General features: G+C 44.9%; 1 protein-coding gene across 1 annotated transcript in view; it reads right to left on the bottom strand.

Moving 5' to 3' along the window:
• Window positions 1-4813: 4813 nt before the first annotated feature.
• PAH (phenylalanine hydroxylase) overlaps window positions 4814-19748 on the bottom strand; it is a 69216-nt gene continuing 54281 nt past the window's right edge. Inside the window, exons 6-13 of the mRNA XM_060164807.1 lie at window positions 18571-18767; window positions 16256-16391; window positions 15126-15195; window positions 11540-11596; window positions 9102-9197; window positions 8441-8574; window positions 6923-7038; window positions 4814-4857 (exon numbers count right to left, since the gene is read on the bottom strand). Coding sequence (XP_060020790.1) covers window positions 4814-4857; window positions 6923-7038; window positions 8441-8574; window positions 9102-9197; window positions 11540-11596; window positions 15126-15195; window positions 16256-16391; window positions 18571-18767 — 850 coding nt within the window. The remainder of the gene's footprint in view (window positions 4858-6922; window positions 7039-8440; window positions 8575-9101; window positions 9198-11539; window positions 11597-15125; window positions 15196-16255; window positions 16392-18570; window positions 18768-19748) is intronic.

Raw genomic sequence — 19748 nt, 5'->3', positions numbered from 1 at the left:
AAATTCTTGTCCATAAATATAGTTCTGCAAAAATCATCTATTTCTTTTTTTTAAAGCATCTTTACTGGAGTATAATTGCTTTACAATGGTGTGTTCGTTTCTGCTGGAAATTTGATTTTTTGTTAGGCCAAAGAAACAGAGCTCATTGGGCTCCACAGCTTTAGGGCTGGCGGCGTGAGGAGTATTTGGACACTGGAGGAGATTGAAAGCCTTCCTAGGCCAACAGTTACCCTTTGCAAGTAATGCTGTTGTCCCAGGCTGATTCTCTACTTCTGGGTGGTGCCAATGGCTGGAGGCTCTCTAAGAAACAGATTTAAAACATGTTCTCCTTCAAATATGTTCTCTGTGCCTTCGTTGGCAGAGACCTTAACTCAGCCCCAACTCATCTCTTATAAAATCTCTTAGAGGTCAAAGGAATGGGTGTGTGTGTGTGTGTGTGTGTGTGTGTGTGTGTGTGTGTGTGTGTGTGTGTGATAGGATGAGTGACTTTTCAAAGAAACCCAAGGGCTGCAATTTTGAAAGCACAGGCATAAGGGAGAAACTCAAAAACACAAAGGAATATACATTCCTGATCACTTCTTTCGAAGTCCAAACTCCACTCTCCCCTGCCAACTCACAAGGAATAGTGGAAATCAGCCTTTTGCCAGCACTCTCTCCATTTGAAATGTCATTGCAGAAAAGGACAGGATGCAGCTGACATTTCTTTGAGAACCTTTAGGAATAAAGAGGCCTCAGAGAAGACTAAGTGTATTTCTTCTTTAATAGATATTCCTTAATTTGCTTCTGGGAAGAATAAACCATAGACATCCAAAGTATGCACTAATTTTAATAACCTCCATGAAAGAGACGGATCCACTTACTCTCATTGGGCATCACCCACCTCCTAAGAATGATCTGAGGAAAAATACAGACTGCAGTTCAAGCGAATCACCATTCACCTTTCATCCATTTCGACAAACCTGAAAATGAGCGGGTATTATGCTTCCTGCAGTATCATCTCCTTCTTCTGGAAGACTTAAGTCCATCTCTCAGAGAAGCACATCTTCTTGTCTCTTTATTTTTCATAAATGTTCTATTATTTAGAGATTGTTGTCATAAAAGAAACAATGTGCAAGAAATATACAAAACAAATATTGTTAAAGAGTACCCTGAACAATTATGAATAATGTTATAGAGGAGAGTTGTATATACCCTGGAGGGCTAGAATCCATCTTCTCCGCAATTGCTTATCACTCTGAGCTTATTCTTTAAAGCAGCGGTCCCCAAACTTTTTGGCACCGGGACCAGCTTCGTGGAAGACAATTTTTCCACGGATGGGGGCGGGGAGCGGGGTGGGGAGGGAGGAGGGTTCAGGCGGTAATGCAAGTGATGGAGAGCAATGCGGGGCGGCAGATGAAGCTTCGCTGGCTCGCCTGCCACTCACTTCCTGCTGTGCGGCCCGGTTCCTAACAGGCCGAGTATCGGTCCTCGGCCGGGGTTGGGGACCCCCGCTTTAAAGGAACTGTGCTTACTACAGGTGAGAAGGTAAATTGTGCCTTGAAGCTAGCGAAGTTGCAAGATTACAAATGAGGAGGAAATTCAAGGCACAGAAACTACTAGGTTCATTTATAGCATGTATCAAGCCTACTACTGTTTATGGTTTTTGAAACTGAACGGGAAAGCTATTAAAAAGCAGTGACTGTGTGTGGAGGTGCAGACTCCGTTGAGAAGAGAAAGGTTTGATCACATTTCTTTCTTTATCTTTTGAAAAGTTCATTTTTTACTAAGCTTTCTTCTTTTGTCTCCTCTGCGCTTTTTTTGCAATTATTAGGCAAGTCACTCATTGCTTTCTGACCATTTCAGCCCCACTGTGGATAACTAAGAAGTTTCACTGATGCAATTTTGTCCCCTTTATTAATTGACATTTATTAAGCACTACCATATGTCAGTTGTTGAAGCAGTATAAATACAAACTATCTAGCCATAACCTAGCCTATACAAGGGATAATATCTTTCTTTACAAAAAAATCATAGCTTAGACTAAGATGCAAAACTTTCAATAGCTTTTGAAAGGGAAAATTGCAAGTTTAGTTGTTTATCAATTTTTTCTTGCAAAATAGTTTATTTGTGAGAGACAATCTTCACTACACTCCCTGTGATTCAACTCAGAAAATTTTTTAAAAGATTTTGAGCACCTACCATGTGCTACATGCTGAGGCTTTCAGAGGTGAAGAAGATAATCAACGCTGTTGTATTTATGAAGCTGATACTTTAGTGGTGGATTCTTCGAAGCACAACTAAATGATATAACTTAGAAATCTAGAATTAAAATTTAGTTTCCTCCTTTCAAAAACTCATTGAACACTAATGCTATGCAGTTTTAATATTCTTCCATATATTCCTTTTGTTTGGACACACCAAGATTAGCTGTCAGTAAAACATTGTTTCTTTTAAAACTGCTCGCTTATTATATATTACATAGATAGTAATACTAACACATGGAAATATATTGAATTCCATCGCTATAGCTTTTATATCCAGATAAAAAGTACCGAGTAACACATGAAAATTTCAGAGATTATATCTTCCATTCAGTGTGTAATTTCTTCCTGCCAAAATTACAACCTAAACCTAAGCTTTGACTTAGAACACACTAAATTATCTTCAGTAGGACTAAAAATCACTATAAAATAAAATTTCCAGTCTAAAATACTATACAATATTTCAGTTCCAGAGTCAAGAAATTTTCTAATTTGCATTTAATGTAAAGAAACATTTATCAAAATAGTCCCTTTGCAGAGTATTTGGGCACTAAAGGAACACCAGAGAAAAAGCCCACTTCCGCTTTTAGAATCAGTGCTTGTCAATGGGTTCTTCAAAGGCATGAGGAAATACATACAGACAAGAAAATCCCAGCTTCAAAGCAATGAAACCTCAGACACATTCAGACCAAATTGCTCTTTCCACCCTGCTGGCATACTTAGGCAGGTATTATTACACCCTATTAATACATTAGGGACAGTTGTTTAAAGACACATGTTAGCATGTGAAATGTATTTCAAGGCTGGACGGGATCTTGAGTCATCCAGTTTAACGCCTCATTGTTAGAGTTAAACTGAGGTCCAAAGAGGGGACGTGACTTATGCAAGGTGACCTAATTGGCAAGTGGCAGAACTGACCACCAGAAGTCAGGTTTTCTCAAACTTGATGTACCCAGTAGATTTGACTGAGCATAAAAGAATCGCTTGGGGTACTTAAAAACACAGGTCTCTGTGTCCCATCCCCAGATATTCTATTTGGGTAAGCTGGGATGGCACCTAGGATTTACTGTTGATGATGATACAACTGGTCTGAGAATCACACTTGAAGAAGTACTACAAAAATCCTTTATTTCCCAAATAATACAGTAGAGTGGTGTGAAAATTTAAAGCAAAGCTTTTAAGCCATTGTCACTCTCCCCACTGTTTCTCATATTCATGTGTTCGTGTAAAATGCACAACCAATGAAAGTAAAAATCTGTTGACCTGACTTGGATTATCACAATGAGCCCCTGTGATGGGTTGGAAATCTGGGAATCTGATCATTCTTTCAGCACAAGTTTATCCAGATAATATATTTCTAAGGGCAGTGAGAGGACTATTTCATTCCAAGAAATATTTGAAACTACAAAATTGTGTAACCCTTAAAGTTTTTTAAAACATAATTAAAATTCTCACATCTGTTGAAGATTTGATGTTTAATAATGCATTCCTCTATTCATTCAATGAATATTTACTGAATATCTACCAGCCAGGCTTTTAATTAACATCTATTGCATCTTAAGGGTCTTCAAAATGTCTCCAAAAGCAGACTTGACAATCAACTGGAGAATGACACTGCACGTTGCAGGAGTTAGGTGGGGAGTTCTGCTACTCTCCACGGCAGCATTTATGATTACAATAAAGCATACAGAAATGTTTTGATTTTACATTTTGAACTTTAATATTTATAACTATTTTAATAGGCTCCTGAATTAAAGAAAATCTCCACAGGCAAAATAACAAAGCAGTAATTAGAATCATAGTTCCCTGAAATAGAAAATGACCTTTGCAACAGGAATAAAGACGCAGACATAGAGAATGGACTTGAGGATATGGGGAAGGGGAAAGGGAAGCTGGGACGAAGTGAGAGAGTGGCATGGACATATATACACTACCAAATGTAAAATAGATAGCTAGTGGGGAGCAGCTGCATAGCACAGGGAGATCAGCTCGATGCTTTGTGACCACCTAGAGGGGTGGGATAGGGAGGGTGGGAGGGAGGCACAAGAGGGAGGGGATATGGGGATATAAGTATATGTATAGCTGATTCACTTTGTTATACAGCAGCAATTAACACAACATTGTAAAGCAATTATACTCCAATAAAGGTATTAATTCAATTCTGACAGACTTGTGTTTCACAACGAGTGATATATACTCCTTTAGGAATTCTCTAGAGCAAATAACAAAAGTATTTAGGAAGGTTGAATGAAGCAGGTCCCGAATTTTCATTAACTCTGATGAAATGTGACAGGTTATTGATTTTTAACTCAACTGAGAGTATGGGATTATCATCTCTAAATCAAAGATGACCCCAAAAGATCTACCATTATGCTTTGGGGTATGTATTAACATGCTGTCATTTCAGATTATTTTGATTTATTTGTTGACCCTCCATCTTGTTCTAGAAAGGATTCAAGGCTGTTATCTTGAATTAAGGTTTGCTTTTCAGACTTTTTCAGATGAAATGAAAGAAGTAGTTGGATTTCCATCAACAGATTCTCAAGTTGACAGATCAGGTTCAGTGCATGGCTTCACTTTAATTTCTGGAGGGCACTGCAAAGGATTCCAACTTCACCTACAAAGAAAAACAAAGGAGCCACTCATACCATGAACAAACACCCTTCAAGTGTCCACAGTGTGTAAAACACTAGGGGATCAGTGGGGTGTGTGGCTATACTAGGTACCACCACAACCTTCAAGGAGCTGGCGTCCTAGGATTTGGGCTGTTACAGGCGATTCCAAGTTGTAGGAGGCACTAGAGCTATTAATGTAATTAGTTTCCCTTTTCCATAGGCTGTTTCTCAGGGAAGGAGTTACTCGTTTTCTCCCCGGGAAATCACTAGCTGTTCTGTTTCTCTTTTACATGACCAACCACAGATGCTTGCAAGGAGCTAAGCCACAGAACCTAAGCCACACAAACCCACTGTGTCGGAATCACCTGGGGTCTTATTACAAATACAAACTCCTGAGTCATATCACGCATTCAGTGAATTTAGTCTGGGGATATGACTCAGGACTATTAATTTCTAACTAGCTCTCCAAATGATTTCTAGCTCTCCAAGTGATTCTAAGGGACACGAGGTTTGAGAAGGCATGGTCCAAGCAGGTAAGTCAGCCTAGATTGCCAGACCACTGGACTAAGGAGGGTACGATGGAGTTGCTTCCATTCATGACATGTTCTCACATGCCAAGGGGCCACAGGGACATAGACTCTTCACAGAAGTGGAAGGGGCCTTGGAGACACATCAGCCTTCCTCCTTCCTAGATCCTGAGGAAAGTACAGAGCGGTGATGGGGCCTTATATTAGGTCACATAGCTCTAAGGACCCTTCAGTTCCTAAATTTGTTGTTCTGTGATTTAAAAAATTTCCTTATAAACAATAGTCTATGGAGTTATTTTTACTTCCTCGGGGGAAATGAGAGAGAGAGAGAAAACAGCTACGGCCTGACCCTTCTATCTCACACCCCAGCCTCCAGAGCCCTTGGCTGGCCTCTTTGGTGAGCAGATCTGTTCCAGCCGAGTGTCCAAACGGTGTCTATGGGGGAGAATCAGCCTTGGGCTTTTTCAAGATGGCTGATTGCAGGGGGCCATACCTAAGGAGGAATGACTATAATGGGCTAGCTCTACGTCTTAGAAGTGGCCTCAGGCAACATAGAGGGGTATGAGAGGGATACTTCAAGCCCACCCGCCCTTTTGGCCTTCATTAGCATTGTTTGAGATAGAAACCTCCACTTGGCCTAGAGCTCCTTCCTTTAGGCTTGATCCTTTGGTGGTTTTAGCCATTTATTCAATAGCTCTTGAGTACCTAATATGATTTTTAGGAATAGGGCTAACTGCTAGGGGTTTGACAGCAAACCTGACCATGGTTCTCTGCTCAGGTCTAGTTGGGGAGACAAGTAAACAATTACCAAATTATAAAAAAAATATAATGATAAATGCTCTGAGAGAGGGATCTGTGGGAATGCCAAGATGTAGGAGGGACACCCAAACCAGTCTTCCTATCAGAAGAGATATCTATGAACGATTAAAAGATGAACTGGGGTTGGGACCGCTAAATGAGAGTGGTAGGGAGACTATTTTAAACAAGAACTGTATGGGCGAAGGCCAGGGCCCAGGGGAAAGCATGATGGGTGTTGCTGGAGGGGAGTCTGAAGGCTAGAAAAAAATCGGGCAATGAACAAATAACACTGTGATTTTTTAAGAGCAACTATGATAACATCCTCATCATCCAGGAAGAATAAAAGTCAATAGATGAGCTACTCTATGGTTGGTAAAGTAGATAGAACCTATTCCTTAGGGGTTGGTATTCCAGGCAGAGCAAGGTCCAGTGGACACTTAGAGAGAAAGGGGTGAAGATGCAAAGGAGAAAGAAGGACGTGGCAGCGACAAGCCAGAGTGGAAAAGTGGTGTGATGGTAGGAGGTGGGGTGGAATCTAGGAAGGTCAAAGGAGAAAGGACACGCAAGGCAATGCTGGGCTTTTTGCCAAGTTTTTCTCTTTCAGTAAATCAGTGGCTTCCCTGGAGATGCTTTTCTTCTTAATTAAAGACTTAATACATCTCTTATCGTTCCTATGGTGAAGGTAAGAAGACACAATCCTCTAGTTATGGGAGAATGGCCTCAAAGGGTGTAAATTACTTACTATTGATGGAGTCAGCCAAAATCGTAAGCTGCTGGGTATTGTCCAAGACCTCAATCCTCTGGGCGTATGGGTCATAACGAACTGAGAAGGGCCGTGGGATTATAGCAGCAAAGTTCCTGAAACCAAACCCATAGATCTAAGTGAAGGGTGCCATTTGGGGAAAAATAATTTTAAAAGGTTTTTCCGTTGCATTTCACTTGGCTCTTGGTAGCACTGAAACCTCACTAGAACAGGGGCTTTAGAACCAGGCTGAGAAGTGAAATGGAACTTTAGTGAGGTCCTCTTGGGAAGCCAGCGCATTTGTGGGCTAGCATTTTGCCTTTGCTCACCTAAGCCCAGTGCATTGAAAGCTGACATGCCCAGCTTCACAGGATCCCAGAGGCCTATACACCTCATGCTTATTATCCATCACTGATAAGGTATAAAACAAGTGGTAAAAAATGGCATCATGGTTGCCCTGTGCTGGTAGACCCTCTGCCTGGCCTGCCTCCTGCTGGGAGCAGAGTGGCTCATGCAGGTTGATGGCAGGGCCATCGTCGCGGAGGCCTGAGAGTCTTAGAGTCCTGGTACCACTCCCTCAGCCTCTTGCTGAGCTGGCTCTGAGACTGGCATATTCGCTAATTCCTTACTGAGGGCCTACTATGTGTCAGGCGCTGTGCTAGGGTCAGGGAAAGAGCAGGAAACAGAAAGGACCAAAATCCCTATCCTCGTGGACCTTAAATCATACAAGAGTTTAGACATTAATAAGTGCTAAGGAGGGGGCTTCCCAGGTGGCGCAGTGGTTGAGAGTCCGCCTGCTGATGCAGGGGACACAGGTTCGTGCCCCGGTCCGGGAAGATCCCACATGCTGCGGAGCGGCTGGGCATGTGAGTCGTGGCCACTGGGCCTGCGCGTCCGGAGCCTGTGCTCCGCAACGGGAGAGGCCACAACAGTGAGAGGCCCGCGTACCGCCAAAAAAAAAAAAAAAAAAAAGTCCTAAGGAGAAAAATAAATCACAGAAGGGGATAAGGAGTGCTGGTGGGAAAGGGCTGGGTCGTGACTGTAAATAAGGTGGTTAGAGAAAGACACACAGAGAAGGTTAAATGCCGGTGAAGATTGGAAGGAGGGGAGGGGGCAAGTTATGCAAGTATCTGGGAGAATGAAGCAACAGGGACTTCTCCAGGTTAGAAGACTTCTAGCGCTGCTCGGTGTGGGTACCTCTGTGGCCGCCCTGTACATAGGAGAGTTCAGGTGTGGACTGGGGGTTGGCAATGAGCAAGGATCGGCTGGCAGCCTTGTCTGCAGGGCTCGGCACAGTTCAGCCAATAAGCTGTGAAATAGGGTCCCATGAAGGAAAGAACTTCTCTCAACAGAGAGTAGAAAGACACAAAGGTGGGGAGGCTGGGAGACAACGTGGTCTGATGCATGCCCTTGCTGTAGTCATTGGCGTCCACTCTCCAGGCCACCCACAGATCAGGGGCAACAGGACAAATCAGGAGGGTCCCAAGAGCCGTTGACCCACCTTGGTCGTCACCTCACCTCACTTTCTCCTTGGCATCATTAAAACTCTCAGCCACGTAATACAGGGGCTGGAACTCTGTGATTGTGTACTGCTGGAGAGCGGTCTTCTCCAGTTCCAGAGGAAGGAGCTTCGGCTTGCCTGACAAGCAATACTGCAGGTCCCAGATGGAAAGTTTTCCTGGTTAAATCAGGGCTGGGGGTCCCTGCCGCATCCCAGAGGCCACTGGTGCATCCCCTCCCATCTCATCCTGATTCCTTCCACACCCCAGCCCACATGCATTCAACTAAATTATTAGGCATATACTAGCTAACCTTTATAGCTCATCTAAAGCCAGCGGTCAAGATAGAAAGGAGTATTTTACCCCAACCATTTTCAAGTAAGGTGATCAATAGACAACGTGGGGGCCAACCACATTTTCCGGCATGTGTTTGCATATATCCCAATGTACAGTCCAACCTTGGGCTCAGGAGGCCCCTCTGCACTGGAGACCTGTGTACTACCTCTAACACCCACAGTCGTGACCAAATCATAGCCGCTAAGAGATCAATCACTTGAGGAGAAACCCCAGGTTGAATTTCAAAGTGAATACAAATGGGTTTCAACAGCACAAAGAGAAAAAGGATGGTCTGTTGCACCCACCACTTTCAGATCCATCCTTGGTTTCTGTTAGGGTCATACCTGTAATTCACCAAAGGACGACAGGAGCCCAGCACCATATGCCTTTATGGAGTCTCCTTCCTTGCAGAGCCCAAACTCCACAGTAAACCAGTAAATCTGAAATGGAACATCAAGTTGAGAGCCTACCTCGAGGAAGGGAAAGGCAGCAGATGACCCAGGGCCAAGGACAGGACTGCCCAGCTGGGAGTTTGTGCAGGTCTGTTCTCTGAATCAGCATGACCTGGGCTCATGGTTTTGTGTCTGTCCTATGTCTTACCCTATCCAGTCACCTGTTGAATCAAGAGTTGGCTGAATGCAAGATGGGATGGGATGCAGTGGAGGAGTACCGAGGAAGCCCCCAGAGGATACTCCCAGCAAGCAACTCTCTCTGTGACAGGAACTCCTCTGCCCCTTTTGCCTTCTCCATGGCATCAACTAGAGTGAGATGCTCCCCTAAGTTGGTTGGAGTTACCAGACAATCCCATCAGGCTCCACGGGGGAGGTAGGGGATTGGGTCATGATAGAATCAGTGAGGGGGCATCTTATCATCTGTGCGGCTGAACCACACTGACTCCATTCTGTCAGCTCCATCTAAGCCTGCGGTCCTAACCCCTCCCCTTTCTGCAAGGCTGAGCTTTAGCCTATTCACAAGGAATGCACCAGACAGTTCTCGTCTACTTTTACCCTTGCCTGATAGAAAACTTCACCTGATATGAAAAATTTTGCTGACGCAGACGGTTAATGGCTCACAAGGAATAATGGTCATGAGACCTCCTGAGGGGATGAAGAAACCCTGGCTCCTGACGGAGCGGACATGCTTCTCCCTTAGTAGTCAGATTCTATCTTTAGTTTTGGTCCCTTTAAATCCCCCTGTACCCTTCTCGTGGCGCAGAGTGAGGCTGCAAATGCCTTTGGGCTGTTGTCCTCCTGGCCCTGCCTGTGTGTAAGTTACCCACAATAAACTTCACCATTGCATTTTATGGAGTTTCCTGCTTCCTTTTTTGGCCTCCAAGTTCCTTCTCAGTTCGGAGGTAATTATTTAATATCCCCACCATCCAACAATCTGTGTTAAAACCCTGTCAGTCACTGCACTTATCCTCCCCAAAAACCAAATCCTTTTCTTTCAATAGCTCCCAGTGCAACGCGCCCTAGATAAATGGCCTGGGCAATAAGGGCCTGGAAGTCTGGCATCACCCTACTGAATAGGGCCAAGAGAAAGCCAAGGCCCAGTTAGTGCTAGAGATTGTCACAGTCTTGGAGAATTAGCTGTGGGTTTCTAGTTAAGTCCGTTGATTGCACTAGAGAATGCTAAACCTGTGAAGGCTGTCAGAACTTAGTCTGACCTCCGCACATACAGATGAGAAGTCTTTAGCCCAGAGAGGTCAAGCTACATGCATACAGTGGCACAGCATCTCAAGGGCAGAGCAAGGAGCCCAAGACTGTTTCCAGCTCAGTATATCAATAATAAGATTTTTTTTTGAGAAGCTATGTTGGTAATGAGTACTTTTATCATTGTTACAGCAAGTAACATGATGCTCTGCATTTGAGTTTCTTTTTTTCTTACAAGTGAGAGATTCTATCAAGCGCTGCAGTTTTCTTTGAAAGTTGCTTTTTGTATCACTACAGCATCTGGCATTTAAAAACTCACATTCACACAAGTTTAACTCTTCAGACCCTCAAGATGATCATGATAAACTTTTGAGATGGGCAGAGTATAAACGATTGTGTCTATTTTTAGAGATGAGGAAGCAAAAGCCACTTGCCCAGGGTCTCAGAGCAGCTGGTCAGTGAGGAAGGATCGGAGTTTTGGGCCTTCTGATAAACTGAATTCGTAAACTTCTAAACTGATACATCTTCATGATATATTTGCATTCATCTGCGGTCCCTAATTCCATTATAAAGTTTTATTTCTCATCTTCCCAGCTGAGCACATCATAAGAAATGTGGCTTAGAGGCTGGGGAGGGTTGCACGCAAGTTGGAAAGGGGTCTGTAGGAAGGAAAGGCCTGCTGTGCAGAGTCACTGCCTCCATGGCTTCAGTGGATGAGCCGTCACATCCACTGGGGAAGGAAGTGTTCAGTTAGAAGGGGAAAGCGCACCCCCTTTTCTACCTGGTGTCTGAGAAAGGAAAGATCTTAACGCTGGCTCCAGTGTAAAGGCAGAGAGTAAATATTCCCTCTTTAAAGCTGTGAATCCAGCTTCCCACCCACTTAAGGGGGTTCTCAAGGACTATCATTATAGCCTGTTGGTGTTTTCAAGACACTGTTTAAAATTAAATGTCTGCATACAGTTGATTTCACAATCGAACCATTAAGAAGTCAAAATGTGAAATGTCGCTCGTGCAAACGTAACCCAGGGCATTCTGATTTTTTTCCGCAAATGACCTGGCTTTCAGGGAAGGAGCAAAGCTTCAAAGACCTGAGGCCCTGACACCATCCACCAGGAAGAGAGAGAACTTACTGTTGCGAGTTTCTCAATGTACTCATCGGGGGCACCCAGAGAGGCGAGGCCGATTTCCTGTAATTGTGGAGAAACAAAGTCACTGGCATGGCTGGGGTCTGCCTATCTTCAACCTCTACCCTCGGGTCCGACCTCGTACTTGACCACAGGAAAGGGATGGGTGGCTAGATGCCTTCAGAAGGGCCCAGATAGACTCTCATTGTTCTGTCAAATCTTCCTTGACCACATTTCATAAAATCACAGATCTCTAGAATGGGGGAAGCCTTTATCCATCACTTGGTCCTTTGTATTCACTTTGCAAAAGAGAAAACGGAGGCCCAGAGAAGGGAGACGACCTGCTCAAGGTCAGGCGATAGGTGGCATCTAACGTTTCATGTCCTGATTATTCTTCCATAGTTCAAGCGGAACATTCCTGGAGCACTAGATGAGACTTAATCATGTACCCTGAAGACACCACAGGAGACTTGCAGAGAAGTGCTTGACATCTGTCCAGGTATATACATAGCTGGAGAGTCTGAGATGTCATGGACCACCTCTCATCACAGCTCCAAATCCAGGATCCCCTAGTGGTCTCTGTCTCTTTCACAGCATTTGCTCCGGCCTACCTTGTATCAGACATACCGTATATATACAAATATATATGTTTCTTTCCTACTATATGCATTTATTCATTCCAAAAATATTTATCAAATGCCTCCTATGTGGCAGGCAGTGTACTCAATGGTAAAGATCCTTGACCTTGTAAATAGTGTCTAAGTGGATAGCGAAAGACAGAAATAATAAGCATATACATAGGTATGTTACAAGGTGGTAAGTTCTTTGGAAAGAAGAAACAAAAGGAGGAAGGGACAAGGGGGGACCCGGAGCACCAGGAAAGCGGGGGTGGGGTGGGGAGGCTGGGATTTTAAATAAGCTTCCAGGGTGAGCATCATTGGGAAGGCGATACCTGAGCAAAGACTTGATGGAAGAGAGGTTGTTGGCATTGCTGATATTTGAGGGAAGAGAACTGTGCAGGCCAAGTGTACAGCCGTGGAAAAGCTCGTGAAGGAGGGGCAATGCCGGTTGGTTCAAACAACGGGGAAGGACCACTGTGGCTAGAGCAGAGTAAGGGGTAGGGGTGGCAGGTGACAGCAAAGAGGGATCTGCAGCTCAATCATGTAGGAATTCCTTGGCCGTTTTAGGGCTTAGAATTCTCCTCTCTACAACATGGGGAGCCAAGGCAGGGTTTTGAACAGAAGGGTGGCAAGATCTGATTTGTGCCGTCAAAGATTCACTCTGACTGCTGTGTGAGAGTTGACTGTAGGGGGTCAAGTGTAGAGGCATAAAGACCAGTTAGGAGGCTACTGCAGTCACCAGCATGAGAAGCGATAGGGCTGAGATGAAATTGGTAGCAGTGGACGTGATGGGCAATGGTCAGATTCTACATATTTTGGAGGTCAAACACAGAATTTTATGCAAGATTGATTGTGGGGTATGTCCGAGAGGAGTCAATAATGCTTTAGGTTTGAGTGACTGGAAGGATGGAGTTGCCATGAACTAATACAGGAAGAGCTGTGGGTGGAGAAGGTTTGAGTGGTAAGATCAGGAATAGCATTTTGGACAGGATGAATAGAGATGTCCATCAGACATCCAAGCAGAGATATTGAGTAGATGACTGGATGTGTAAGTCTCAGTTTTGGGACTGAAGTCTGGGCTAGATATATAAATGTGTTCATCATCAGAGTGGAAATGGTACCTAAAGCCATGAGATTGGATGGTACTTAAAGCAGACAGAGAGAAGGACCAAGGACCGGGCCCCCTTGGATGCAAGAGGGTACATGGTCTTCATCTCTGTATCCCTCCCTGGTCAAGCCCATTACATGCAAAGAAAATGCTGTCTGATTTAGAGTGAATCAAATTCAGACACTGACTTAGCCTGGCTCCATTCTCCTGCCCCTTTCCCATCTGTGTTCCATCCACCCAGCTCAGACATGCCACAGTCCTGAATCGAACAGAAGTCATAGACAAATGCAAGGTTGAGAGAGTGCCCTGTTCTCATAGTCATCATTCTTTGTGAGCCCAGATCTTGCCTAATACAAGGGCCCCAAAGTGCTTCATCCCCACTCCATCTTGCACTCCAGTGTCCTGCTTTTAGATCAAAAAGGAATATGCTCAGGGAACTCAAAAGGACTCCCTGCCTTGGAACAGTCCAGGTCAAAGTTGGAACCGTGAACACTGATGACCCAGTAGCTTCTGTCTGCTGACTCAGGTAATTGTCCTGTCATCTGTGGGGAGTCCCCAAAATGGAACCGGCTTGGGGAGAATGGCCACTTGGCCTCTGATTGGGCAGAATAACCTCTGGTGATGAGAATTAAAAGTTCCTATTCCCTGAGGAAAAAACTGATCTTCCTTTGGCCATGTTAACAAATCCTGGTTTGAAAGCTATCCCAAGCAATCAATGACATCTTAGCAGCAGAAACCGCACTTCTGAAAGTCAGCTGAAAGTCCCATGGTGACGCTTCCATGGTTAAAGTTCACCTAATTTCTAAACACTCCCACTTCTAAAAGTCCAACAATCTCTGAACTTCACAATCCCCCCAAACCCACATCAAAGCAATCATTGTCTTTGTTTCGAGAGGCTGTGTCTAACAAGCACAGTTTTCCCTTGGTTAGCAAGCAGTTAATTCTGCTGTTTGTTAGTTTGTTTCAGCTACTCAGTGGCAGCCTCTTCATTCAAGAGTGCAAATGGTTATTCCTTTCTACTGAGGGGAAATGCTTGTGAAATTCACACACACGTGGCCCAGCCCTTGCTCATGGGTCATTCCGTTTGATCCTTATTCTTCCTTGTGAGGAAGAAAACTGTCAGGGAGGGCTTTTATTGATCCACGTCTCTGTGACCCAGGCACAGGGTGGGCTGGCAACGTGCCCCCCAGCAGCACCGTTCAACTCTCCCATGATCGCAGTTACCCAGTCATGGTTTGGGGCCGCCTCTTGGTGCCAGGAGAGACTTACTGGGATCCTTTCACTCATCCAAAACGCATTTTCGGGCCTACTCACCACTGCGCTAGATGAATCAAAGCCTAGCCTGCTGCTTTGATGATGGTGACGAGGCAACTGGCTCTTTGTTTTTTGTCAGCTATGAGTCAGGCTATGGGCATTGGATCCTTGTCAAATGGCATCTTACTTAATGAAAGCATATACAAAACTGACTGCCTGACAGGGTAGAAAGTGGCAAAGGCCCTAAAGAGGACGGGAAAAAAATGCCCGGAGAACTTGGAAGATGGTAAGGTTACTTCTGTACAGGGATCAGGGAGGTTTTCACGGATGAAAAGGCTCTTAAACTACACCTGGTAGGACAAGTGAGATTAGCTAAGTCAATAACACACAATTCAGAGGATGACTGAGTCACCAATTCCATGCTGTGGTCCCTGGGATTGGCAATTGGCCAGCTCCATGGGACCACATACCCATCTGTGATGGGATCACAGAACTGTACCTGGTTTCTACCCTTGCAGAGGACATGAAGGCCCCTGCATGGATTCAATTTATCTTGAGCAGTCCAGGTCTCACCCCTGTAAGTAGAAGGCTAGAGAGATCAGTTCCTCACCTGCGAAAACTGGGCAAAGCTGCGATCTGAAAACAAGGGTACATGTCCCAACAGCTCATGGCAGATGTCACTGAAAAACAGAAAGCACAGAGCTTGGAGGGGAGGAGGGTTATAAGCCATAACAGACTCAGTCTTTCTATGTGAGGAATGGGTGGAAGAAAGGAAGCAACTCATTCAGTCTTACAAACTCATTCCGAAGAATAAGTGGTGTGTAAAGCTTGCTATCAGTTGAGACAAGGTACAAGAGAAAAGGGCGAAGGGGAAAGAAAAGTAAGGGACAGGGCAGGGCACGGCAGCCAGGGGGTCTTCAGTGTACGCCCAGTGGGATGCAGAACAAAAGAGGCAATATTCCTGTGAGCATCCTCCCATACGCCTGCGCGAGCTGCGGATCACAACCACTTCCCATCCCAAGTCTTCTCGTTGGTGTTGACATCCCTGGGCAGATACAATATGCTCAGTTAGTTATTCCTCATGGGAACTAAATAATAATAGTAATAAAAATAATAGAGTCCTCTCTTATTCTGGAGAGGGCAGCCGTTGGTCAGAGAAGAAAACTTAACATTTATTTAGCACTTTCGGCACCAGGTTTATTAGGAACAGGTCTTTTCTGGTTTATAGTAATGAACTTTGCAGGCTGGGAAAGATCATTTGGGGCATCCTGCTGACTTTTCATATCAATTGCTTAAGTTCTATTTGACTAAGAAGATGGCTCAAAGCATGGTGGCCAGTCATTCACTACCTCCAGCCAAGACACAATCTAGGCAAAGAGAGACTAGAATCATCTAGGTGTGGTTCAGGAATGAGGAGGTGTTGAGACAGCCTGGCCGTCACTTGTTCCTGTTCCCCTTGGGCACTCCACAGCTCTGACTTCTACCGTCTCTTTGGAATTTGAATGTGAGCTCTCATTCTCTCATTCGGAGGAGATCTGAACCTTTGAGTCACAAGATACCTAAATCTCCAATCAGTACAATCTATTCGGACAGAGAAAATCCCCAGAAGAGATGAGTTTCCCTTGTCGTACTGTCGTCATCCAGGCAACTGGTCCCACGGACTAGCCCACAGTGTACCTGGAGCGGGGAGAGATGGCACTCACTGTGGCTGGCCACCGATAGCAGAAGGACGATACTCACGGTTCAGGCGTATACATGGGCTTGGACCCATGTCTGATGTACTGAGTGCAGTGGAAGACTCGAAAGGCCAGGCCACCCAAGAAATCCCGAGAGGAAAGCAGGCCAGCCACAGGTCGGAGGCGGAAGCCAGTACAAGCTGGGAAGCAAAGGAGAAAGAAAACTGAAAGCCCATCACAGGGAGCCAAAAGGGCCTGAAGACCTTTAGGGAGGGAACCAGTACACTCAACTGTCCAGGAGCATGGGTGTCGATGCCAAGCAGACTTGGCTTCAAATCTATACCCCAGTACTTTCTAGCTGGGTGATTTGAGTCAAGGAGTTTCACTTCTCTGAGCCTCAGTTTTCTCATCTGCAAAATGGGGGTAGATACTTCTTAGGGTTAGTCTGAGAATCAGAAGAGCTAATAAATATAAAATACTTAGAGCCTAGCACATTGGAAACATCCAATAAATTTAGCTTTCATTATTGTTTGTTAGGGTGGAATGCTTATTCCCTACTTCTCATGTTTCCAGAGTGGGGAATTCCCACTCTACTTCCCAAGATGGAAGAATATGAAAGGAACACTTCTAGCTTTTCTATATGTGCTTCACACAGGACACCCCATGAGGAACAGTGACTTCTCTGATTGAAGGATTTGAGAGGAGGAAATGAATATTCTCAATGTAACCCTCTCTGCCCTTTCTCTCTTCACGATCCACACAGGAGCTCATTCTGGTCTGCTCTTGGCCAGGCAATGGACTACACACTGCACCAATGAATTGGCGAGTAAGTTTACCTAATCCAGGGGTGAAATATTAGGAAATCCATTTTGCCTGCACCTCTATACCACATTCTCTAAGTAGCTTCTATCAGTAATACAGCTGACATTTTGATCACCCATCTCTCTGGTTCCTATATCTGTCTCTCAATTTGTTCCAAACCTGGAAGGAGAATAGTAATGACAGTGATCATGGTAATAATAGCTAACACTATATAATACCTACCACATGTCAGACACAGTTCTAAGCACTTTAGATATACGAATTAATCCTCATCCTAACTCTAGGAGGTAGATGCTTTTATTATTTCCACTTTATAGATGGGGAAGCTGAGGCATACAGAGGTTAAGGCTCCTGCCCAAGGTCACAGCTACCGGCAGTCTGGCTTCAGAGTCTGTTTCCTTAATTGCTACTCTATATCTTCCCAGCTGCTAGTATTACTGCTGTATTCTTCTTGTTATTGGCCATAGCAACGTGTGTAATTAGTCAAAGAATGTCTTTAAGACCCCTTTGTCCCTCCGATTACGTGCCTTAGACCCTCAGGCTGAAGTTCATTCTGCTTGGGCCCCTGCTCCTCTCTTTATCTGAGAAGTAAAGACTCTAAATGGAAGGGATTCAAAAGGTCCTCTAGCCGCCCCCTCTCCCAATCTATCCTAGTTACCACTTCCCTCCCTGCCACGTAGCTTCCCTGGCTTTTTGCCCCAGAGCTGGCCATAGCATCTCTGCATAGTTCAGAGGCACGGAAAACTCTTTCTATAACCCTGTGATCTGTATCCCCACTTTCCCTCATTTTACCTGGCACATAATAGGCATTTAATATGTTTTGTCTGTTTATTTTGATTTTGCTGAGTCAACACCACCTGGCAGAAAGGAGAACACTTATCTCCCCTGGAAATGATGGGCAGGTCAACCCGATCACGAATTTACCCACTGAGTTACTCAGATTCCAACGAAGCCCAAATTCAATGAGCACCTGCCGTAACACTAGGTAACACTATGCTTTCACATTCAAGATCTTATTTCATTCTCACAATTTCCCTAGGAGAAAGGCTAAAAGGCTGACAGTCTCCATTTGACAGATGACTAAACTGAGGTAGTTTCTCCCAACTAGAGAGGATCAAAGCAAGTTTCCAGATACCAGATGCATAGACCTAGAGCTCAGGTATCTCGGCACAAATCTCATTTTCTTACACAAACGCACACTGCAGCCAGCTCGTTAAAGTAGCAGGAGCTGCAGGAAGAACCCAGACGAGGCACCTTGGGCTTTGAGTGTTAAAAAATCCTTTCAGAGGGCTTCCCTGGTGGTGCAGTGGTTGAGAGTCCACCTGCCGATGCAGGGGACATGGGTTCGTGCCCCGGTCCGGGAAGATCCCACGTGCTGCAGAGCGGCTGGGCCCGTGAGCCATGGCCGCTGAGCCTGCGCATCCGGAGCCTGTGCAATCCCGGTTTTCCTGGGACAAGCAACCTGCCTGCATCAGCATGAACACACTCACCTCCATTTACTTTTCTTCCCCTCCCCATCCTCCCCACACCGACCTTTTGACCCTGATGTGGACTTACTCTGCAGAAACTGAGAAACCTCTTCGAGCTGGGGGATGTTATCTTCGCGGAAGCCACAGTACTTTTCCAGAAGTGGGAAAATGTGGTTGTGCTCGTAGCAAGCATGGGTTTTGTACAAGGACTTCAGGGTCCTGAACACTATCCCCCATGTTTTCTTTTCTTCCTCCGTGTATTCCACTCGAGGGATGGGCTGCCCACTAGGATACAGACATGAAATATTTGTCTGCTGCATGGCAGGTGCAAGAGTAGAGGATGAAGGAGCCGTAGCAGAGGGAGACAGGTTCAGAGTCTGTGAGCTGCCGCCCCCGACCACAGCGGATTTCATATTTCATAAGTGATTTGAAAGAGGAAAATTCCAGTTCTTGATATAGCAAACATTCATGTGACTTGGTTAAGCAAGGATACAAGCTCTCACCTCATCCACTGCACCAAGGATTTCCTCTCACTTTGGGAAACCACGTGGCTTTTCTGCTCTCCTATCTCATATTCTTTACCCAGTATGGAAATTCACTTACCTTCGGGAGCCTGTAATATAAATGTGTGAAGTAGCAGATATAGATAATAGGAGCCTGTAATATAAATGTGTGAAGTAGCAGGTATAGATAATAGGAGGGCGGGGGCTGAGTCAAGTGAAGAATACATCCTCTTTCTAAACAAAGGCATCCAAGTTCAAGCAAACTAAAGCAATTCTACCTGTTGGCTAAAGTGGATTTAATATGTGTACCATGAGTTTGAGATCCCTTGTTTAATGGGCATGTACTTGCTGGATTTGATATTTCTGCCCCTAGGAAGTTATAAAGGTACTTAAATGCATGTTAGATGCAAGATCTGCTTACCTAGCATCTTCCGCTATGACATAACAAAAGTACGGGGAGCTTATTAAAGTATGTATGTTGGACCTGCCCCTCAGATCCGGAACCTGTGGGGAAGGGGAGGGCCCGGGCATCTGGATTCCAATAAGCTCCCAGGTGACACACTATAATTTGAGAGTCATTAGTTCGATAGGTCCTTTCGAAAACCATCTAAGAGTGAGCTGTGTTCTGAACAGCGAAAACAAATGAAAACCAAACAAAGCCTGACTTCAAAGACCCGTGACTGTTCTCTGGGCTACAGGCCTGTTTCCTAACAGGGTACACGGTGTCTGGGACAAGGCGAGACTGTTTACCTTAGAATTATGG

This window comes from Lagenorhynchus albirostris, chromosome 11, assembly GCF_949774975.1.
Source record: "Lagenorhynchus albirostris chromosome 11, mLagAlb1.1, whole genome shotgun sequence".
Lineage (NCBI taxonomy): Eukaryota > Metazoa > Chordata > Mammalia > Artiodactyla > Delphinidae > Lagenorhynchus > Lagenorhynchus albirostris.
The sequence above is the reverse complement of the archived record's forward strand: the minus strand, read 5'-3'. Positions and strand labels throughout refer to the sequence as shown.